General features: G+C 40.8%; 2 protein-coding genes and 1 long non-coding RNA gene across 7 annotated transcripts in view; all 3 read left to right on the top strand.

Annotated features, from left to right (window-relative positions):
• The window catches only part of LOC145443621 (4-galactosyl-N-acetylglucosaminide 3-alpha-L-fucosyltransferase 9-like), a 132,618-nt gene that overhangs the window by 110,172 nt on the left and 3,531 nt on the right, over window positions 1-18,915 (top strand). For 2 of the 5 annotated variants that reach the window (XM_080321565.1, XM_080321578.1), the window contains exon 3: window positions 18,435-18,508. The exons of the other annotated variants lie outside the window; for them this stretch is intronic. In XM_080321565.1, coding sequence (XP_080177691.1) covers window positions 18,435-18,508 — 74 coding nt within the window. The remainder of the gene's footprint in view (window positions 1-18,434; window positions 18,509-18,915) is intronic. 5 annotated transcript variants of the gene reach the window in all.
• LOC145443793 (uncharacterized) lies at window positions 4,489-6,294 on the top strand. The gene is made up of 2 exons (XR_013916540.1): window positions 4,489-5,103; window positions 5,996-6,294. It is a non-coding gene; the product is annotated as an uncharacterized LOC145443793 (long non-coding RNA).
• On the top strand, window positions 11,692-14,995 carry LOC145443768 (uncharacterized). The gene is made up of 6 exons (XM_080321727.1): window positions 11,692-12,229; window positions 12,284-12,505; window positions 12,612-12,848; window positions 12,911-13,010; window positions 14,149-14,453; window positions 14,857-14,995. Exons 1-3 carry the CDS (start codon window positions 12,065-12,067, stop codon window positions 12,684-12,686), a joined length of 462 nt encoding a protein of 153 aa, XP_080177853.1. The 5' UTR covers window positions 11,692-12,064; the 3' UTR covers window positions 12,687-12,848; window positions 12,911-13,010; window positions 14,149-14,453; window positions 14,857-14,995.

Genomic DNA, 18,915 nt, shown 5'->3' with positions numbered 1-18,915 from the left:
AGGTATAGGAAAGTGGAAACTTCTAATACATTTTGAACTCTATTTAGATAATACTTGCATGGTATTCATTAGATCCAGAGGTCGATCTGCCCAGAGAATGTGGGGGATCCCAGCAAACACAAAACCGTAAAAGGATCATCCGGGATCATCTCGATTAGGTTCTGATTTTCTAAGTGTCGAGGGAATGTCTAAAATACGTAGTAGGATGGTCGTGTGGTTATATTCAATCAGAATAAATTCATACTCGGTGTTGTTCCATCTCATGCATTAGGCTTCGTTATATCCGGTAGTTAACCTAATAATGCAAATTTTCTATCTCTCGCTGGTATGACTAAAATACGTAGAAAGGATGACTTTGTCGGTACATTCAATCACGATGAATTCCCATCCGGTTTTGTTCGATCTCATGCGGTAGCTTCGTTCTATCCATTAGAAAACAATGTTCTCCCTTCGTTTTATTACGTGAGGATGTCACCGGTGTTGTATATTCGTGTTGTTGCTCTAAGGTCGAACAGTTTTGTTTTCTTCTGATATATATGATCTTCATTATATATATATTCGCTCTTTCGGTAATCTCGCATGTTCAACGAGTATGGCTAATAGTTTTATTCAGAGAATAACTAAATAAGTGAGATGTTGGACGTTTAGGAATATGATTATCCATGCGTGACTTCTAGAATATTTCGGCGATTCAAATTTTACGTCATCGCGCAGGACGAAGATTTGACGCGCAACAGGTCGCAGCCAGGCATAGTTCGCTCTTTCTGTATGGTAAATATATAGGAATTGTGACTGACTGAGGTAGCGGGTTAAAGGTATATACGCAGTAGCATATAGCTTATGGGGTATTTCGAATTGCCTGTAGTATATGACGCCTAGAGCTGTTTGACTTTCTGCAAAACAGGTGTAGACAACTATAGAAAAGTTTCAGCTTTTCCAGGCTAGAATTAGAGCTAAACCGTTTTTTCCGAATTAGATTACAATTATATTGCTGGCATTTGGCTCTAATTTAGTGAAATTAGACCACTATAATTATCTAGTTGTCAAAGTCGCTTCAAACATCTGAATTACCGGTATCTATACCTACGGTATATCATAATATTTATGCTTGAATTTTCTAGGTATATAAGTCTTATAGATACATACCTGTAGAACACTGATTCGTGATTTTATAAAAGTTGGTGCAAGAATGGACATTTTCAACTTGATGTTGATTAATGAAGCAAAATTTGATATTTGAGTGCCATTATGCCTCGAATCCAGTGACAAGATTATTAATCGTTGAAACCAAACGCAGCTTGTTTATGTTGGCCCAGAGAATTTGGCTAGCCAGACCATATTGATAGAATATGGTCACAGTAAGATAATATTTTATGCTAATTTACATGAACTTTCCAACATTTGATTTGATATGTCCGCTAAAACAGTTGTTATTCTGCTTTCGAATAAGACCTAAATTGCTGATTTATATGGTAACTGTGTTTGTCAAAGGCTGTAAAGGTAATTTCTTTTCCATGTTAGATGTTTGTTTGTTTGTTTGTGGTGTTCATGGTGGTGGTTCGACTACACTGGTCATTTTACACCAGGCCGGTTCTTATTATTATCATTCCGTATCCGCCCGATTACCAGTGAACTCGGCACTTAGTGAATTCGGCCGCACAAACTCGGCACTTGGTGAATTCGGCCGTGGTAGATCTGGTAGCGGTACCGGTCGCCATGATTGGTTACTGGAATGTTTACCGGTGAACTTGGCACTTTGAGTGGTTGTCAATGTTGTACGGGGGTCAGGGCATGCGTAGATCACACAGTCACGGCATGATTAGATCACAGATTGCGTAATCGCGGGAAATAACGCGACGCTCTTCACTTGGTGAACTCGGCCCTTGGTGGAATTGGCACTAGAACACCTTCGCATTAGAAATGCATTTGATATGAATGAACACTAACAGTAGGCCTATCAAAAAGGAAATTTAAACGTGTCGTGGCTCGCGGTAGATCTCGTAATCTTGGGATCCTTCAACCCTGTTATCGAGACACCCTAACCCCAGAGTGGAATCGTCTCTCCAAAGGCAAAAAATAATTTATTTTGACGTGATCATGCGAAACATTTGTTGATGAGGAACACTGGCTTGTCTTGATCGATAAACGAAGAAGCGCCGCTTTATCTTCCACATTTTCGATCTCACATACAACGCCAAGATCCATCTTCTCAAAACTTACACGACACAGGCCCGTCACTCACGCCATCGATTCCAAGCAGACCGCGCGTGGTCGGTATATGAGCGCTGCGTTATTTCCCGCGGCTACGCAATCCGTGATCTAATCACGTCGTGACCGCGTGATCTACGGATGCCCTGACCTCCTTACAAGATTGACGAATCACTTGATAATACTATTATTTGTTTAATAATTCATATTAATAGCTGTTAATACACTTCAATACAAAATTTCCCGAGGGCCGAATTCACCAAGTGCCGAGTTCATCGGCAACCATCTGCCCACTTATAGCACGGCCCACTCCTAGGCTTTTTAAGACATGGCTATGCGGATCAGATGGCGAGGAGGAGCCTAGATAAACGGCCAACACTTCGGTAGGAATTATGGAGTCGACGTGTCAGGCTCGAACCCGCAATTCATTGGTGTTTAGCTATAATGGAGGGTACCACTACGTTACCTCGCGATACCTTGTAAAATGGGACCGTAGCATTTGGCATTTCGTGTGGCAATTGACTTTTGTGTGGAAAATTGTGTTCGTTTTAGAACTTATCCGAAACTTTTATTCCGCCATAGATTGTATATGATAAAACGAAGCCACTCACCACAAAGGAGGATTTAAAGAAGTTTGATGACATATTGAATGAAAGCCTTTGCAAGAGATGTGGTATGTTGAATCTGTTTTGTTATTTTCAAATGCTTGCCGATAGCAGACGGTATATATAAACGTAAGATGTGGAAGCTATCAAGGTGTTATGTTTATTTGTTTTTAGAAATTCAGTCAGTCAAAGTGGACGATCGTATTGCTTGGATTATATTTAGGCTTATTTTAGCATCTTTGAGATGCAACTCTGAACGTGCTCGGTCATGAACAGTCAACTAATTCTGTTCCTATATTGACATATCAGACATTTGCACTCGTACCGTTGGCGGCGACAATATTGGTCAGTCAGCAAAAAGCATCATGAAGAAGGTTGCCAGTCTGGTGAAATTATAGCAGAGTCGGAAAGAATGGGAAATACGCTTTCATCAACCTCCATTTGAACAAGATCACATATAGTAAGAGACATTCATGATATGCTGCAAATGTCACTGTGTTCTTTGTCTAGTCACCCCACTCTTGTAACTATTGAGGCTTCATGCCAGGGTTGTAACCAAGTCACAAGGCTCCGAGTCGCAAGTCGATCTCACTTTTATAGTTTTGACTCGAGTCATTTTCAATTCACCACCGAGTCAAGTCCGAGTCCAAGTCAGCGAGCAGAGGGCCGAGTCCGAGTTATGGTATTATGACTCGAGCCAGAGTCATTGTGTTAGCTGCTCAGTTTCCAATTTAAGTCTTGTTAAACCAACTTTTTATATATTTTTTGTGATATCGAGTGGGTCGCATTTATAATATACGAATTTTCCTTACTTTTAGCAGTTTCTGGCCGCATTTTCAAATACCAGTATCAATAGACGAAATCCCAATAGCGATTTGCTGTACTATTCTTTGAAATAATAATGAAATGTCGGTCTTGGCCGTCGGAGTCTCAAGTCATGCGCAATGAGTCGAGTCATTTCCGTACTTTTGAGAAGATGACCTGAGTCAAGTCGAGTCAACAGAAAATCCTGACTCGAGTCTTACAACCCTGCTTCATGAAATGAGCATTTACTTTGAAGATAAATAGTAATTAAATAACTGGTTGGTGGTACAAAATTTTAATACTGCTTTAAAAGTACCTTCATGATAAACGTTATTGAAACCCGAAGAACTTTTCGCGTGCCTATTAAAGAGCTACCGGCACTATAAAGGAAGCAAAACAGAGTTGAATTCAAAACCAGATGGAGAATTATGACGCATTAATGTCGAATTTAGAAATACCATCAATGGAGCCAGAACACAGCAACAATGCAGTGCATAACAACGGTTGCGTAAAACAGTATGACAGCGTGACACAATTATTTAATTATTTATTATAGTGGTGCCACCGTAAATACTATTTTATTAAAATCCGAATTTTTCGATGGCAATAACTCCGCTTCCACTTGTTTGAATCGAACCAAATTTGATGAACATCGTTTCTATACATAACCTAACACTTTCATGGGGTGAACAGAAAATTTTCAAATTTTTTCCATTTATTTTTATATAATAAATAGAAACTTTCTTTTCCTGTAGCAATGCGGCTACTGGTTGGAATTGAACCAAATTTAGTGTGTAGGCTTGAATTAGGTGACCTAACAATTTTATCAAGTAGCAAGAACGATTTGAGAACAAAAAGTCATTTTTTAAGAGCCCTAATGTCCATGTCAGAGAAACGTTTTAGGGTAGGCCTACTCACATGTCTCGCAACGTTCTCTACATAATCGTCAATTGCGATACAAACTGTTCGCTTGTATTGGTCAAGCCATCCAACTTCGAATTGTAAAATGTTGGGAGTCTTGATATCAAAATTTTGAAAGGTGCACTTTGAGAAGATTTCGGAATCTGTCAAATTATACAAAAAAATTTAGCAAATTCTTTGACATATTTCATCCATTTGGAACTCGATCAACGTAAAAGAATTAGTAATTATTTTATACAATATATTGTATTTGTAGTTGAAGTATAGTAATAATTCTTATGGTTACCGCACTTGCAACGATTCACGGCCATAACTGGAATAATTAGAATGATGTAACTTTCAAATTGTCATGCATTTTGCAACAACATTGTTCTCAATTTTCAAGGTGCTGATCATTGGGGGAAGAATCACCCTTAAGCCGGGAATTCACGATCCGTAAACGCGGTCGACTGTTTCTCTCCTCAAGAGGAAGGAAGAGAAAAAGGGAGCAGAAATAGCAAGAGTGTGACAATTCGCGTCCATTCGCTTTAATGCGTATTTCCATCCGCGAAGCGCGAAGTAGTAGGTGGGAAAACTAATGGGCGTTTGGTTAGCGCTTTATAAGGTTGACGCCAGCGCTGTATTTGCTAAATGTTGCGGTGAAATAGGGGTGGTGTCATTTGGTATCAATATTGACTATTAAAAGACCATTTGTTAGTGGTCATGGATTTGTTCGGCCAGTATGCAGTAATTTCTGATGGTCACTTCCCGGGCTTCTGTTCTCTAACCCCTCATGATTGTTATTCTGCTTCTAGTAAGACTGTCGATTCTAATGTTTTATCGTATCATTTGTCGGAGGTTTCGCTCGCTTTTTTACAACGTTTTGCTCTCTGCTAGGTCAATTACTGGCTGAGTATCACTACAGCCTAAGAAACTGCACTAATTCTCATTTTAATGTCTTGCTGGTTATCTTACTGTCAATTCTAATAATTTGTTAACGTCTATACCAGTGCCGCCACTCAAATGTTTTGTTCTCTGTACACAATATTGTTAGGTCTTCAGCTTTCCAGGCAGAGTATCATTCCACTTTCTAGACTTGAGTATATATCTCTCCAACTAGCTGCCAAATAACTGATTCATTTGGATTGTTGAATTGATCATTTTTGACAGAATGTGAAGAAATTTTAGTCAAGAATTCTTTTTGTGTTAGTGGCTGTTTTCAAAGATTGCTGAAGTAGTCATCGTTGATCTTGATAATCAAGTAGAAGTGGCGATTGAAGTCAGTTCTCTAGTCATATAATAATAAAAAATATAATAATAAAAACTTGAAAACTTGAGTGGAAATAGTCCAGAATCAAATCCATTTTAGTAAGTATGGGTGAAAAAAATGTAGGAGTCATTCGTTACTCGCTACCTCTGCCATTTTCGCAGTACGAATGTCTTAGCTAATAATCGTCATTTTCATTTTATTTCTACAGGGTGTTGAAAAGAAAACGCCAGAGGGATTATCATCATCAGACAATGAAACCTTCTGATTACTGACTGTTCTCATAGTTTCATTCATTGCTACTTGGCCCTACAAGTAATTTCGTTCGTTTCATTTTTACACCGGCATTATTTACTTGCCAATTGGTTTTGAATTAAATTACCGCAAATGTGATTAATATGTAGTAGATAATGTGGTGTGTGTGTGTGTACGCAGCCGTGATCAGGTTATGCCCAGTGGTAGAAAACAGGTTATTATATCAGGATGTTCTTTTAATGTAGGATCTACATTCTTCTCACCATGTTTAAAGGCTGTAGCATCTGCATAATATTTACATTATTGAAGGACATGGAAAAGACATTGAATTGAGTCGACACAAAATCCCCCTTTCTACGACCTGCCGAGATCTAATATCTACTATATCGGGCTCGGCTTTCTACATCTTTGGTCTGTACTGTGTTTACTGGGATGTCTTGTACGCAATGCAGACAAGTGGGTGAGTATACCAGGGGACACAGAACTATGTGAGCTCTAGCATTATCGCCGCATACGTGCTCGTTGAACTAATCACACGTGCTTGTCTGTTATTTTATTCCACCCCCGAAATGTAGAAATCGTCGGACTAAACTATTCAATGACATCGACTTACTATACGCGCCGAAATCGCGAGTGGTCATAGTATGTCATTATGTTATGTTCACGCGCAACGCAAATTTTTTTTTCAGATTCAGTAATGAATTTCGTCATTAATATCAGTAGTTTAACATATCACTGTAATACATTTATCCTTTCTCAGCCCACGTGATCAGATTCACCGGTACACTGTCAATTTGAGATCCCAGAATCGCGAAATTATCCGCTTGAGGCATCACAAAGGAGAGCTTTCAGCGCATGGCCGCGAAAAAAGCTAGGCGCTATAGAGAAAATTTCTCTTTTTTTCCGCTTTGCGTAAGTTCTGTGTTGCCCGTCTCGCTCTTTTGCGATTCAACGTGCTGGGAACAAGACAGGAACTGATTGTGCTGCAGATTTGAAAACTTTCTTGGTGAGTAATGGTGTTGCATCGCGCCATATCAAGAAATTGGAAGGTAGATAAATAGCTTTAGCATTAATGTACCCTGTTATATAGATATCTGATATAAAGTACGATCCTAATCTGTATATAGCTCACGCATAGCAGTAATATGCCAGGCTGTTATAACAGCTATAGCTACACTACAAAAAAAAATTAGACAAATTTGGTCTCAAATTTAAGAAATGAGGATGATTTGGTCTCATTTTCAACAATTTCAGTCTCACTGATGGTCTCATTTTACCCACTCACCATAAATGCTATTTTCGACTCAGACAACCATATATATATTGATCTGAATATTATATGTGAGTAGTAAGTGGCATGTACCTTGATAACTATATCTAGTGAATACCTTGTAAACTTAGTACAGGATCATCTCAACACTGCAATTTGTGGTCTCTCTCATCCTTCCCCTCCTCCGCTCAGACCCCTAACACTGAAAAGGATGCCCTCAAGGCACTGCTACCAATTTCGATCAATTTCTGGCTTACTTTTGAGACATAAAGTTCTTGGTAAGACTAATTGGTCTTTAAGACTAATTGGTCTTTAAGACTTTTTTTTTGTAAAAAATCGATTTGAGACATTGAGACCAAATTTGTCTGATTTTTTTTTGTAGTGTACCCTGAGACCTGAGTGAGTGGAATAAATTTGTCGTCAGTTAATACTCCTTACAACCACAAAATCAAAACTGAAAAGTAAGTACATTTTACGACATTACCTTAATACTAATCTAATCATTAATTTTGAGCGTTAAATTGACACTGAGAACATGACATTCAAAACACCTCGAAACTGCGAACCGAGTGGCACGCAAAACCGAACATAAGAACTGAACAGAAACAATAACACATAAAACCTAAAACACGTCTCAACTCCCGGACCGTCAAGACACCTAGTTTTCACCTATTGAAATAAAATCAACGTTTTCACACAGATTTAGTCAAAATACGCACCTCAATACCATAAATAACCCATCAAATCGACATTTACGTAATTTTACCAGAAATACGAACTTTTCTTTATGAACAATGAACCGAAATTCAACGAAATTTGTAATGTCGATGCGTCCAGGTCCGCAGATTTAATTGGCGAACTAACGGGGCTCGTTCACTTTCGGACCAAATTCACTATAGTCTTATGGCGAAAATGACGTTTTGGTCCTCAAGTGAACGAGCCCCGTCCCAGTCCGTATTGGGGCGCGTGTAGTCGCGTTTGTCGCGGGCGGACAGGGGTATCGGCGGTTGTTTTTGTTGTATTTCTGCGTATTCGGGTCGGATTCCGTCGCATATTTTGTTTGTGATTTTTTGCCGAGAACATATTAAAAAATTAATAAAAATGTTCGTGGTATCAGAGGATTTACTCAGATATCTACACCATCGAATGTTTACATTCGATATAGAAGCACTGTTGGAGCTCAAAAACTACCCATGCTTTCCAAATGAAAACCTGATTTTCAGTGCTGACATAAATGTATCACCGGCCCATCTGCATCCAGAGGCCTGCCCTTCTCTTTTCAAAGCCTGAATCTGATCCTTGTTGAAAAAACCTTCCTATCCTCATCCATATGTTCCTTGTTATCCGAGCTTACATCCAAGTTCCAAAACGATCATAAATTGTGCAATTCCGCTATTAATCACATTTGGGTATCTTGTATGGTTTTCATTGTGTATTTGTATCGTCAAAATGCTACAATTAATTTCACAATGATTTCGCATTACCAGCGATTTCAACCGCGCAATTTCTTCGTCTTTCTCCCTGAATTTCTTTGCACTGTATTCCGTGGCACACAAGACCTAAACAGGTGATAAGGACGACTCTATAAACTTTTAATCATAATAATAACGCGCAATTTCTTCATCTTTCTCCTGACACCGGCCTTGTAGCTGCAAATTGTAAGATGGGTGACTTCATATCGTAGTGGGTGATCTATGCTGTTACAGTATCTATGCGGAAAGTTACTATCGGCAATATTGAATCTTACTAGCTCCATTTCCTGCATCAACACGATACAATTCGCAGAAGTAGCCTTCAGGTTGAGATTCTAAATATATCGCCATATGTAGGCCTACAATTCGATGCAGCCCAGAAAGGAATTTTGCTGTGGTAGTCCGGGGTGATCTGAAATAAAAACGATCAGCAGACAACGAAAATACATAAATTCACCTTGGTTTCTATGTCCAATATCCCAGTTGCGAGCGTAATCCCATAAATATCACTGCCAATATGACCGAAAACTACAGCCGCACGCATAGGTTCAGGCTGATTTTGTGGTCTTTTGAGACCAAAATGGATGCCGCTGCGTAACAGTGGCGTGACGCAACAATGACCTCGCACATCTTGTCCTTCTACATTCTTTGGTTACCACAAGCCCCTTTTCACTTCTTCATCATCATCCTAGATGGCAGGGCGTAACCATACCGTATACTTTTTCGCTCTTCATTTTCGCCTTTGGTGGGATTCGGGCCCCGGCGGCAGCGCGGCGAGGCAAGCACAGTGCTCTTACCCATTAGGCCACGACGCCCTCGAGAGCGGGAGACGATACGCGGCAATTCGAGTTCGCACGCTCGCGTCATCCGCTGGAGGTCTCTCGCGTGATCCCGCGGTTCCCGCCAGTGATGAGCGGATAGTGCTTTTCGAGACTCCGAATCCCTCCGACAACTTTTGTGTATTAGGAAAACTCCCTCCGACTCCGAAGAGCTCAATCCCAGACTCCGAGATACTCCGATGAATCTCGTCGAGTATCCGAAACAGTGGCAACCATGGTACTTGGTACACATGGTACAACATGGTATATTTGATAATATGGTTGGCCTCATAGTATTGTTTACTCTCCAGTCCCCAATTGCAGTGCAGATGGCTGATTTTTATGCACTTGGTAATCATTTTTGCATGTTACCCGTCATATTACAGCTTTACAAGGTGTCAACTGTCTGTGTTTTGGTTTGTAATCATAATCAATAGGGTATTTTGGTCAGAGCTATCCAACTATATCGGAGAAAAAAGTTACAATACTCCGAAATTCTCCGAAAAAATATCTGTAGTAAACTCCGACTCCGCTCCGACTGTCGCGAAATCGGCAAAACTCCGCTCCGAATCCGCTCCGAATCCACTCCGACTCCGCTCCGATGCTCATCATTGGTTTCCGCCGTCCGCGAGCGGGCTCGTAGTTTGGGGCCGGGCGAACACAATGGCACGGACACTCAAAAATGAACAGAGTAACAATTTTCAAGATTCTAATCGTGTAGTGATACATGATTTCTTAGCTTACTGAAATTAGACGATCCTGTCGCTAAGAGTTAATTTATAGTTTCGAAGTCATTTCCCAATGTGTTAGTTTTAAAACCTCGTTTGGTCGCGTTGCGGCATACGAAGCGGGGTGCGTCATTGTATATGAGATATCTGTGAAGTCGTGGTCGAGCCGCGGCAACAGTGACAATGGATGCGCAATAGGACTGTTGAAAAATAACCTTTATTTCTGAATCTTGCTGGTTACGTGATTAAATCGATAAAACGACCTACACCAGATTCGAATTCATTCTAACCAATATTCGCGGATTTAGTACAGCATGAAAATTTTGAATTCCAAGCATTTTGAATTCTAAGCCGTAGAAGTGGAGTGATTTCAATTTTTCTTTGATAAATCTTTGATAATTCCGGGATTATCCTTGATCGGTGGATCATCCCAGAATTATCATAAAAAATGCGCAATTAAACGGGTACGCTCGAAAATATACCTGTCCTGTCGCAATTACATTTAATCCGATGCGAAACTGACATTTTATTCGCTGTGGCCACTCTACATGTATAATTTGTATACATTTCAACTTTCCACGCCGTTCTCATTGATAATCGAACACTCGACACGACTCGAAGCCCAATGCACATTGTCGTTTACTTATGACCCGTCGTTTCTAGAAGCTTATCGCTCTTTCAATTTAGAGTCCCAATTTCCAGCGCGGCGCTCGACGCTCAGGCTATCGCTCTCCCCCGTGGCGAGCGAGGGCCGATCAATGGGCTTTTGCCGCGTTGTAGTACTGGTTGGCGACGTGGCAGAACCGGGCTGCGGTCATCGCCTGACAGGTCTGAACTGCCCCTCAGACGAGCGCGGGTCAGATGGGGCTGCGGGTCTTGCCAGCTCCGCGAAACGCGGCTTTAGGAAGTAGAAGTGTTAATTTTGCACAGCTCGATCGAGCCGCCCCGCCGTCGAAAACCGGTCGTTTACGCAGCCGCGACGTCTCGCGCGGATCCGGAACTTGCGCGCCGGTCAGCGCGGCGCGAACACGTTCCGCCCCGCGAACCGATTCGGATCGGTCGGCCACTTCCGGGGTCGGCGCCACGGCCCGGGTCACGACGAACACTAGCACAGAAAGCCGTGCCCCGACCGGCGTCGGCCGTCGCCGAGAGCTTCATCGTTTCGTTCGCGTCTGCTCGTTCGGCAGTCGTTGGTTATATATATAGCTCTTCGCTTCAAACTTTAAACATTGCGTAACTAGCGATTAGGGCTGGGCACAATGATTATAGTACGCGGATTTTGAATGAGTATCAATTCAACTGATTTGAGTGTATTGGTAAAAGACGATATTTTGAAGTATGAGACGCTCGTCGCCATGAGTATCAATTTTTCAACGGGAATTGAAGTTGTGATACTTATTTCTACTGTGTTAGCATTGATTGGCCGTATTGCAGCGTACCAAACATAGTAAAAAGCTTTGAATCTTGTCAATTTACATTCTGTTATGTTGTCATAATGACTGAGTGGTCCTAGAATACTCAACTTAAAGCATGAGTCGTGATCCATCGATGCACTATGGCACTCGATTTTGCCCAGCCCTACTAGCGATGGTAATCTACACAATTTAGTGAGCAGTTGTGATCGATGCATCTTGTAGGGGGTTCAATGGTGGTACGAATTGTGATCTAGAATGTTTTTCTTTTCATTTTGTCTAGAAATAATTATATTAGAGTGTCGTAAATGTCAGATGAAAAATCATGTTGGCTGTGCCTGTTCGTTGGGAGTTCAGATCGGATTACAAAAAATTTCTTGAAACGTCACAAGGACCATCCAAGTCTGATTTATACGTGCAAGCTTGTAATAAAGACTTTTGGCAAATATTCACCATTGGTGTGACGCGCCATCTGTTGAATCTGCAAGAAGTAAGAAGCTAATCAACTGAAATGTGTTCATGCAACTAAGTCTTGTTGTTTCAGTTATGGAAAAAGTTGTCAACAAATCAAGGTCAAAACAATATGTCCGATGAATCAGCCTCGATTGCTGAATCGGATACCACCTTGCCGGGAGAAGCGTCGTTCGATGAGGATTTAGATACCACCATGCCGGTAGAGCCGTCAGTCAATGACGATTTAGATAACACCGTGCCCGTAGAGCCGTCAGTCCGTTGTGATTTAGCTTCTTCAGAAGCAGCTATGCCAGTAAGTATTTGATCAAATTTTGCAATGAATTTAGCTGTCTGGATGATATGGTAAATATCCACATTATTCTAGTAGGACACCAACTCATATTTTCATCAATTAACAGCCACCATGCAGTATGGGGCACCTCGATCCTCCGATGCCCTTGCCGGAATTCAGTGTGAAAGTTGAACTAGCGTGAAGCAACGTACAGCTTATGAAATCATCAACCTCGTAGTGGAGCAGTGTGCAAATCAAATCCTGAACAATGGTGACATGACCAAACAATCGTATCGAAAGTTTTGGGAAGGCACTTGTGGAAAAGTATCCGTGCTTAGGATCTACCTTACAGAACCCCCCCTGGGTAAAGTAAACTGGTCTCATTGGTCTAAATTCATTTGCACTGATCATCTCATTTTTTTCTAGAAAAATATCAACACGAAACTGTCTCAGAAATTGAGAGCGCTCAGACTTCTCAGACAACGTCCTTCTTCCTTCAAAAACGCTTCCGTGTCAGCAGTGTCCGGTAAATTACTAAATAGTTTGTAATGTGGGTATAGAAGTACATAGTTTGTACTGTGAGTATATAGAAGTAGTCCGGTGATGTGCGCCGGTTTAATTATAACGTAGTTTGTACTGTAAGTATATAGAAGTAGTCCGGTGATGTGCGCTGGCTCAATTTCAATGTAGTTTGTACTGTGAGTATATAGAAGTAGTCCGGTGATTTGTGCCGGGTTAATTTCAATGTAGTTTGTAATGTGAGTATATAGAAGTAGTCCGGTAATGTGCGCCCGTTTAATTACAACATAGTTTGTACTGTGCGTATATAGAAGTGGTCTGGTGGTGTGCGCCAGTTTAATTACAACATAGTTTGTACTGTGCGTATGTGGAAGTGGTCTGGTGGTGTGCGCCAATTTAATTACAACATAGTTTGTACTGTGCGTATATAGAAGTGGTCTGGTGGTGTGCGCCAGTTTGATTACAACATAATTTGTACTGTGCGTATATAGAAGTGGTCTGGTGGTGTGCGCCAGTTTAATTACAACATTATTTGTATTGTGCGTATATAGAAGTGGTCTGGTGGTGTGCGCCAGTTTAATTACAACATAGTTTGTACTGTGCGTATATAGAAGTGGTCTGGTGGTGTGCGCCAGTTTAATTACAACCTAGTTTGTACTGTGAATATATAGAAGTAGTCCGGTGGTGTGCGACAGTTTAATTACAAAATAGTTTGTACTGTGAGTATATAGAAGAAGTCCAGTAATGTGCGCCACTTTAATTACAACATAGTTTGTACTGTGCGTATATAGAAGTGGTCTGGTGGTGTGCGCCAGTTTAATTACAACATAGTTTGTACTGTGCGTATATAGAAGTGGTCTGGTGGTGTGCGCCAGTTTGATTACAACATAGTTTGTACTGTGCGTATATAGAAGTGGTCTGGTGGTGTGCGCCATTTTAATTACAGCATAGTTTGTACTGTGAGTATATAGAAATAGTCCGGTAATGTGCGCCATTTTAATTACAGCGTAGTTTGTACTGTGGGTATAGACAGGCATTGTTCATGGGCATTACAGCGTTGTGGGTAGGAAATTAGACCAGACCCTGTTTTCGGTAGCACCAAGCCATCTTGAGTATTGTGTCACTACTAATATTTACACATTCAGGTGGATTCAAGTTGACTGTTGGAGAAGCGACTCGTCAGCTGCAAAAGGAATTCGACAACGAGTACCGCAGATGGCAGAATATCGTGTCCCTTTTCAAGCAATTGTACGGATACCGGCGTGCTCAGCTAACAAAGAAAGGGATCCCTCTCAGTGAAATTCTCCAAACGTTTGGTGTGAATGATCAACTGAAAAATCTGCTGAAAGTAAAATCGCAACTCGCCGATGGCAGAGTCAAGTTGAAGAAGACCGACACCAGTATGAACTCTAGAAAGAAGTCCACAGTATCTGCATTGTCAGTGGAACAGGTACTTGATTATAACTAAGTTTATATAATGATGTCAATCGCTGATACATGCAGCTGACTGTGCAGCAGTGGTTCTTGAACTGAGGGGCATGAAAGCATACGAAGGGGGTGGAAAGCAGTGGTCGATAACAAAAAGTTTTCTCTCTTCTCGCCATTTACCTACAATTCCATAGAGTCCGAATATTATTCTTGAGAATTTTCTCAGTAACAGTCATAACGTTCCATGCAAGTCATAACGTTCCATGCAATAAACTTTTGTGACATTACGGTAAGTGGGCGTGAAATTTTTCTCATTGTCTGGCGTGTCTAGATAACTTAGTGAATTACTGGTGTAGAGATGTCACCCCTGTTGTTGACAGTCATATGCATTGTTTGAATTTTTGAAAAAAATACTTATATTTCAGGCTCAAGATGCTCGAATCCACTGCAAAAGATCACAGCCTCCACATTTGGTGTCGCAAAGCACTAGAATGGCAAGATCCAGGGCTGGATTCTACCTGATGGCCATAGAATTTTGTGTCAAGACTATGATACGGTCTTTGATATGCTGATTAATATCATGGCATGCTATTATGCTGGGACCTAAAGTATCCGAAAGATTTTCAGCTTCTGGCTTTCGTCCAACATGTCGTAATAGGCGACAAAAGTGCTCAATGTATGTCTACCGAATTGGCCGATTTCTTGCTCAGATTTCAACAATATGCTTCAGAATAAGACTTTCTAAGAATGGATTTCTCGCTACATTCGTTTTTTGAGCAGTACTTCACAAGTACTACAAGTTCGTTACATGGTACAAATCCTGTATAAGGTCAATTTTCTCGCTACATTTGTTTGGTGAGTTATACTTTCAATTAAGTAGCATAGTAACAAATTCTGTAATGAGTTCAAGTAATTTTTCCAAGCTGGACTTAGCATGTGGTTTATTTCCATGCGGGTACTCGCTACATTTGTTTAGTGAGTTATACTTTCAATTAAGTAACATAATAACAAATTCTGTAATAAGTTTAAGTAATTCTTCCAAGCTGGACTTAGCATGTGGTTTATTCCATGCGGGTAGGGCTGCCATATTCTAATTGGAAAATTTCGGCTACGATTTATGCTGCATGTCCTATTGCCTTCAATTTATTTTAGTGCAGTATGTTTATTTGCATACACGTTCATTATTCCGTTTATAATAAGATGCCCCATGCGGGATTCAAACAGTTTGATTGTCGAGTACGCCAGGTGATTTTAGTGTTATTGCGAGGACAGAACGGAGGTCGACATGTACGCCAGATTATTTAGTATTCTATATCAGGCCGCAGTGAGGTATCACCTAGATCGGAAACACCTAAATACGGAAGCACCTAAATATGGAAACACCTAAATATAAAGCACAATCGACATCATCTAGGACATTTTACGTGGGATCTTTTTTGACGAAAAAAGTGTTGTCTTTTCTGATTTCAACGACATGAAAAAAATTACAGTGTAGAGTTGATGGAGAGGGTATTTTCGAAAATTTGAGGCAATCTATAAATGATGATACATCTTTGTTGGGCAAATGGTTATTAACCACTTTGTCTCGTGCTGTTATTTCTTGGCATACCATCAGGAATGTAGGTATAGTGGAGAGGACACGATTCCGAGTGTGTATTTCTATCTGGAGGGGGGGCATCATTTACCTATGCTGTTCGCATCTGTACAGTGGGGCTCAGATTGCAAAGGGCGCTACTATATTAACATCGAAAAATGAAGTCACATTGACTCGCACGCAGCGCGAAGAAAATTTGAAGAATAATTAAAATCTCTCAAAAATTAGGGAGTCAATTAGTAAATTCAAATTGCATATCTACGGCCGCCAACACATGCTGATTAAACCACGTGTCAAAGGCCGTATAAATTTCATTCTACGGCCGCAGGTATAGGTCACCCCTGATCTATTGATTGATTGACAGATTCATGTATTCATTCATTTCCTCGATCCTTTGGATTTCATTGTACATTAATGAGCTGGGGCTAAGCGTAGCGCAGGTAGAAGTTCTTCGCTTCCGAGATAAAACTTGGTAATAACATTTCGTTTCAACATATACACCGTAAAGCAGAGGTATATCAAACTCAAATATAGCATGTCCCACTTCTAGGCTTTTTGTAAGACACCGCTTACGCAGATGAGGTGGTGAGCAGGAGCCTAGATAAACCTTCAACGCTGTGGTACTAATTCTGGTGCCGATCTCGCACCCGTACCTATTGGTCTTGCTGCTGCGGATTATACCACTGCGCTATCTCGCCACTCTCTGTGATCCGGCGTTTCTCTGCGTATTCGTTATGACTTATGAGGAATGCAAGAGATTTAGCTCCTCAAAATTGTGGCACAGTTAAAGACTTCCTGCGACAGCCCTGTATATCGTGTACTGGTACGATTTATAGTTGCAACACCAATGGGTTGCGGGTTCGAGTCCGACCGAGTTTAGAGGTTTATCAATATATAGGCCCATTCTCGCCATGTGGACCGCGTAAGCCGCTGTTGCAGTTTACAGATGTTTTATTAGGGCCTTGGAAAAAATTACTTACAAAATTCCATTTTCTCCTGTAATATACATACCCACTATTACAGAATATCCTTAAGATGTGCTGCTAGATAGCAATGGCTAGGCTGGACGTTATATGTTCATTAAAAATATGTGTCTCAATTTTGGTGCCATATACATCTGTTGCAATTACAGCCGAAGGGAGCGTTAAGCGTTGTTGTTACATTCGTCACCCCACCACCTATCTTTGTGGATTTCGGCACTCGTTCATATCAAATCGACGGGAAGGATTATCAAGAAATGCAGCTGCAGAAATTGCTTTGAAATAATAAGAGTCTTCCCATTTTCTACATAAATGGTACCATGTTTTGTTTTTCAAGAAAAGTCATTTTGTTGCTGTCAATCACTAGCCTACAGTTAATATTTGCACAAAACACATGTGCATGATAATCGAGTTAAAACCGGGGTGTCCGTGGGGATTAGAGACGGTCTAAAGAGGGTGGGGACGAGAACACAATAAGGTAGAGAACCACTGGCGTAAGCGGAGTCTTATAGAAGCCTAGAAATTAAAGGTCGACCAATATTGATTTTTACAGGCCGATACCGATACATCGGCTCGCTCACAAGGCCGATACCGATATCATAGGCCGATATTTATATGGAAGGAGCAGAGAACAATTTCACCAAAAATATTATATATTTGGCAAGATGGCAGTTGTACATGCCACAGAAAGCTGAACAACAAACGAGAAAACTGAAATTGACAAGAATTATTGCTTAATTGTGCACATTCATTGAAATTTGGGATAACCCAAAAAGCAAAATACGATACAGAATTGCAGATCAGTCCAGAAAAGATAGACTGTGATGCAGGGAGCACAGTTTCTCTGCATGCTTACCCAGCTAAACTCGTTCTGCAAGAGTAAATCTGTCATATATTGCACTTTGCGTCGTCGATTTCTCGTGATTGAGAACACGGTGCATTAAATTTCCAAAATTTCTGATTCTTTTCAAAATATAAAATATCGGCCTCGATAATCGGCCATGTCGATAATTGGTCGACCCCTACTAAAAATGGGTCGCTATTGTCGCTAAGAGTCGGCAGCTATGAAATCATGACAAAGAATGTGGGCCTTATGTAAATGGCCATTGTATAATCGAAAAATAACATGAATACTACAGCAAAAACAATCCTTGTATACATCTACATTATAAGAATTTGTGTATGGTACTCGTTTTCGCCAATTGGGATGGGTTTTGAAGCAACATTTGCAACCAGGAAGCGCAGGGGGCATCATTTGCACATTAAGCCATGGTGGAAATTTGGTTACTAAACCTATTTGCCACTCACGTAGTTATGGTCTACATACGCAACCTTCCGGCAGAAGTTTTGCTACTGTTACTTATCCACGTCCGCTTGTACTATGTCGTTAGGAGCACGCCAACATACAATTATATCAATATGATTGCAGATAAGCGACATCAGAACTGAGGTCGTCATCATTCATTATGATCGAGCCAACCTGCGAGATATTCCACGAGTGAAGTGAGTAACCAAATGCTTGACGGTGGACCAGAAGCGAAAAGTCACACGGCAGACACCTTCCCTGCATTCTTAGCGAAAAAGTGTGCATTCACACCGTAAAGGCGATGACCGGCCTCGCAATTCAAAAATCGAATATTCCCCTTGACTTCATACCAACTGAACAGGATTTCGTAAATTCTGTGTTTCAATTCGGAGCCGATTCGAGCCTATCATTACTATCAACCGACGCGTGGCGAGATAGCGTAGTGGTGTAATCCACAGCTACAGCATCAATGGGAACCGATACAATATCAAATATCGTGATGTAAAAGGTCACAAATGGCGATAAGCGTCACTGAAATGTTGCGCATTATTAATAATATTAATATTAATAGCGTAACCGCGCGTTGTTACTGTTTTATGCTTGT

This window comes from Botryllus schlosseri, chromosome 1 (assembly GCF_051294905.1).
Source record: "Botryllus schlosseri isolate E-star chromosome 1, Bs_hap1, whole genome shotgun sequence".
NCBI lineage: Eukaryota > Metazoa > Chordata > Ascidiacea > Stolidobranchia > Styelidae > Botryllus > Botryllus schlosseri.
This window is presented reverse-complemented; position numbering and strand designations above follow the sequence as displayed.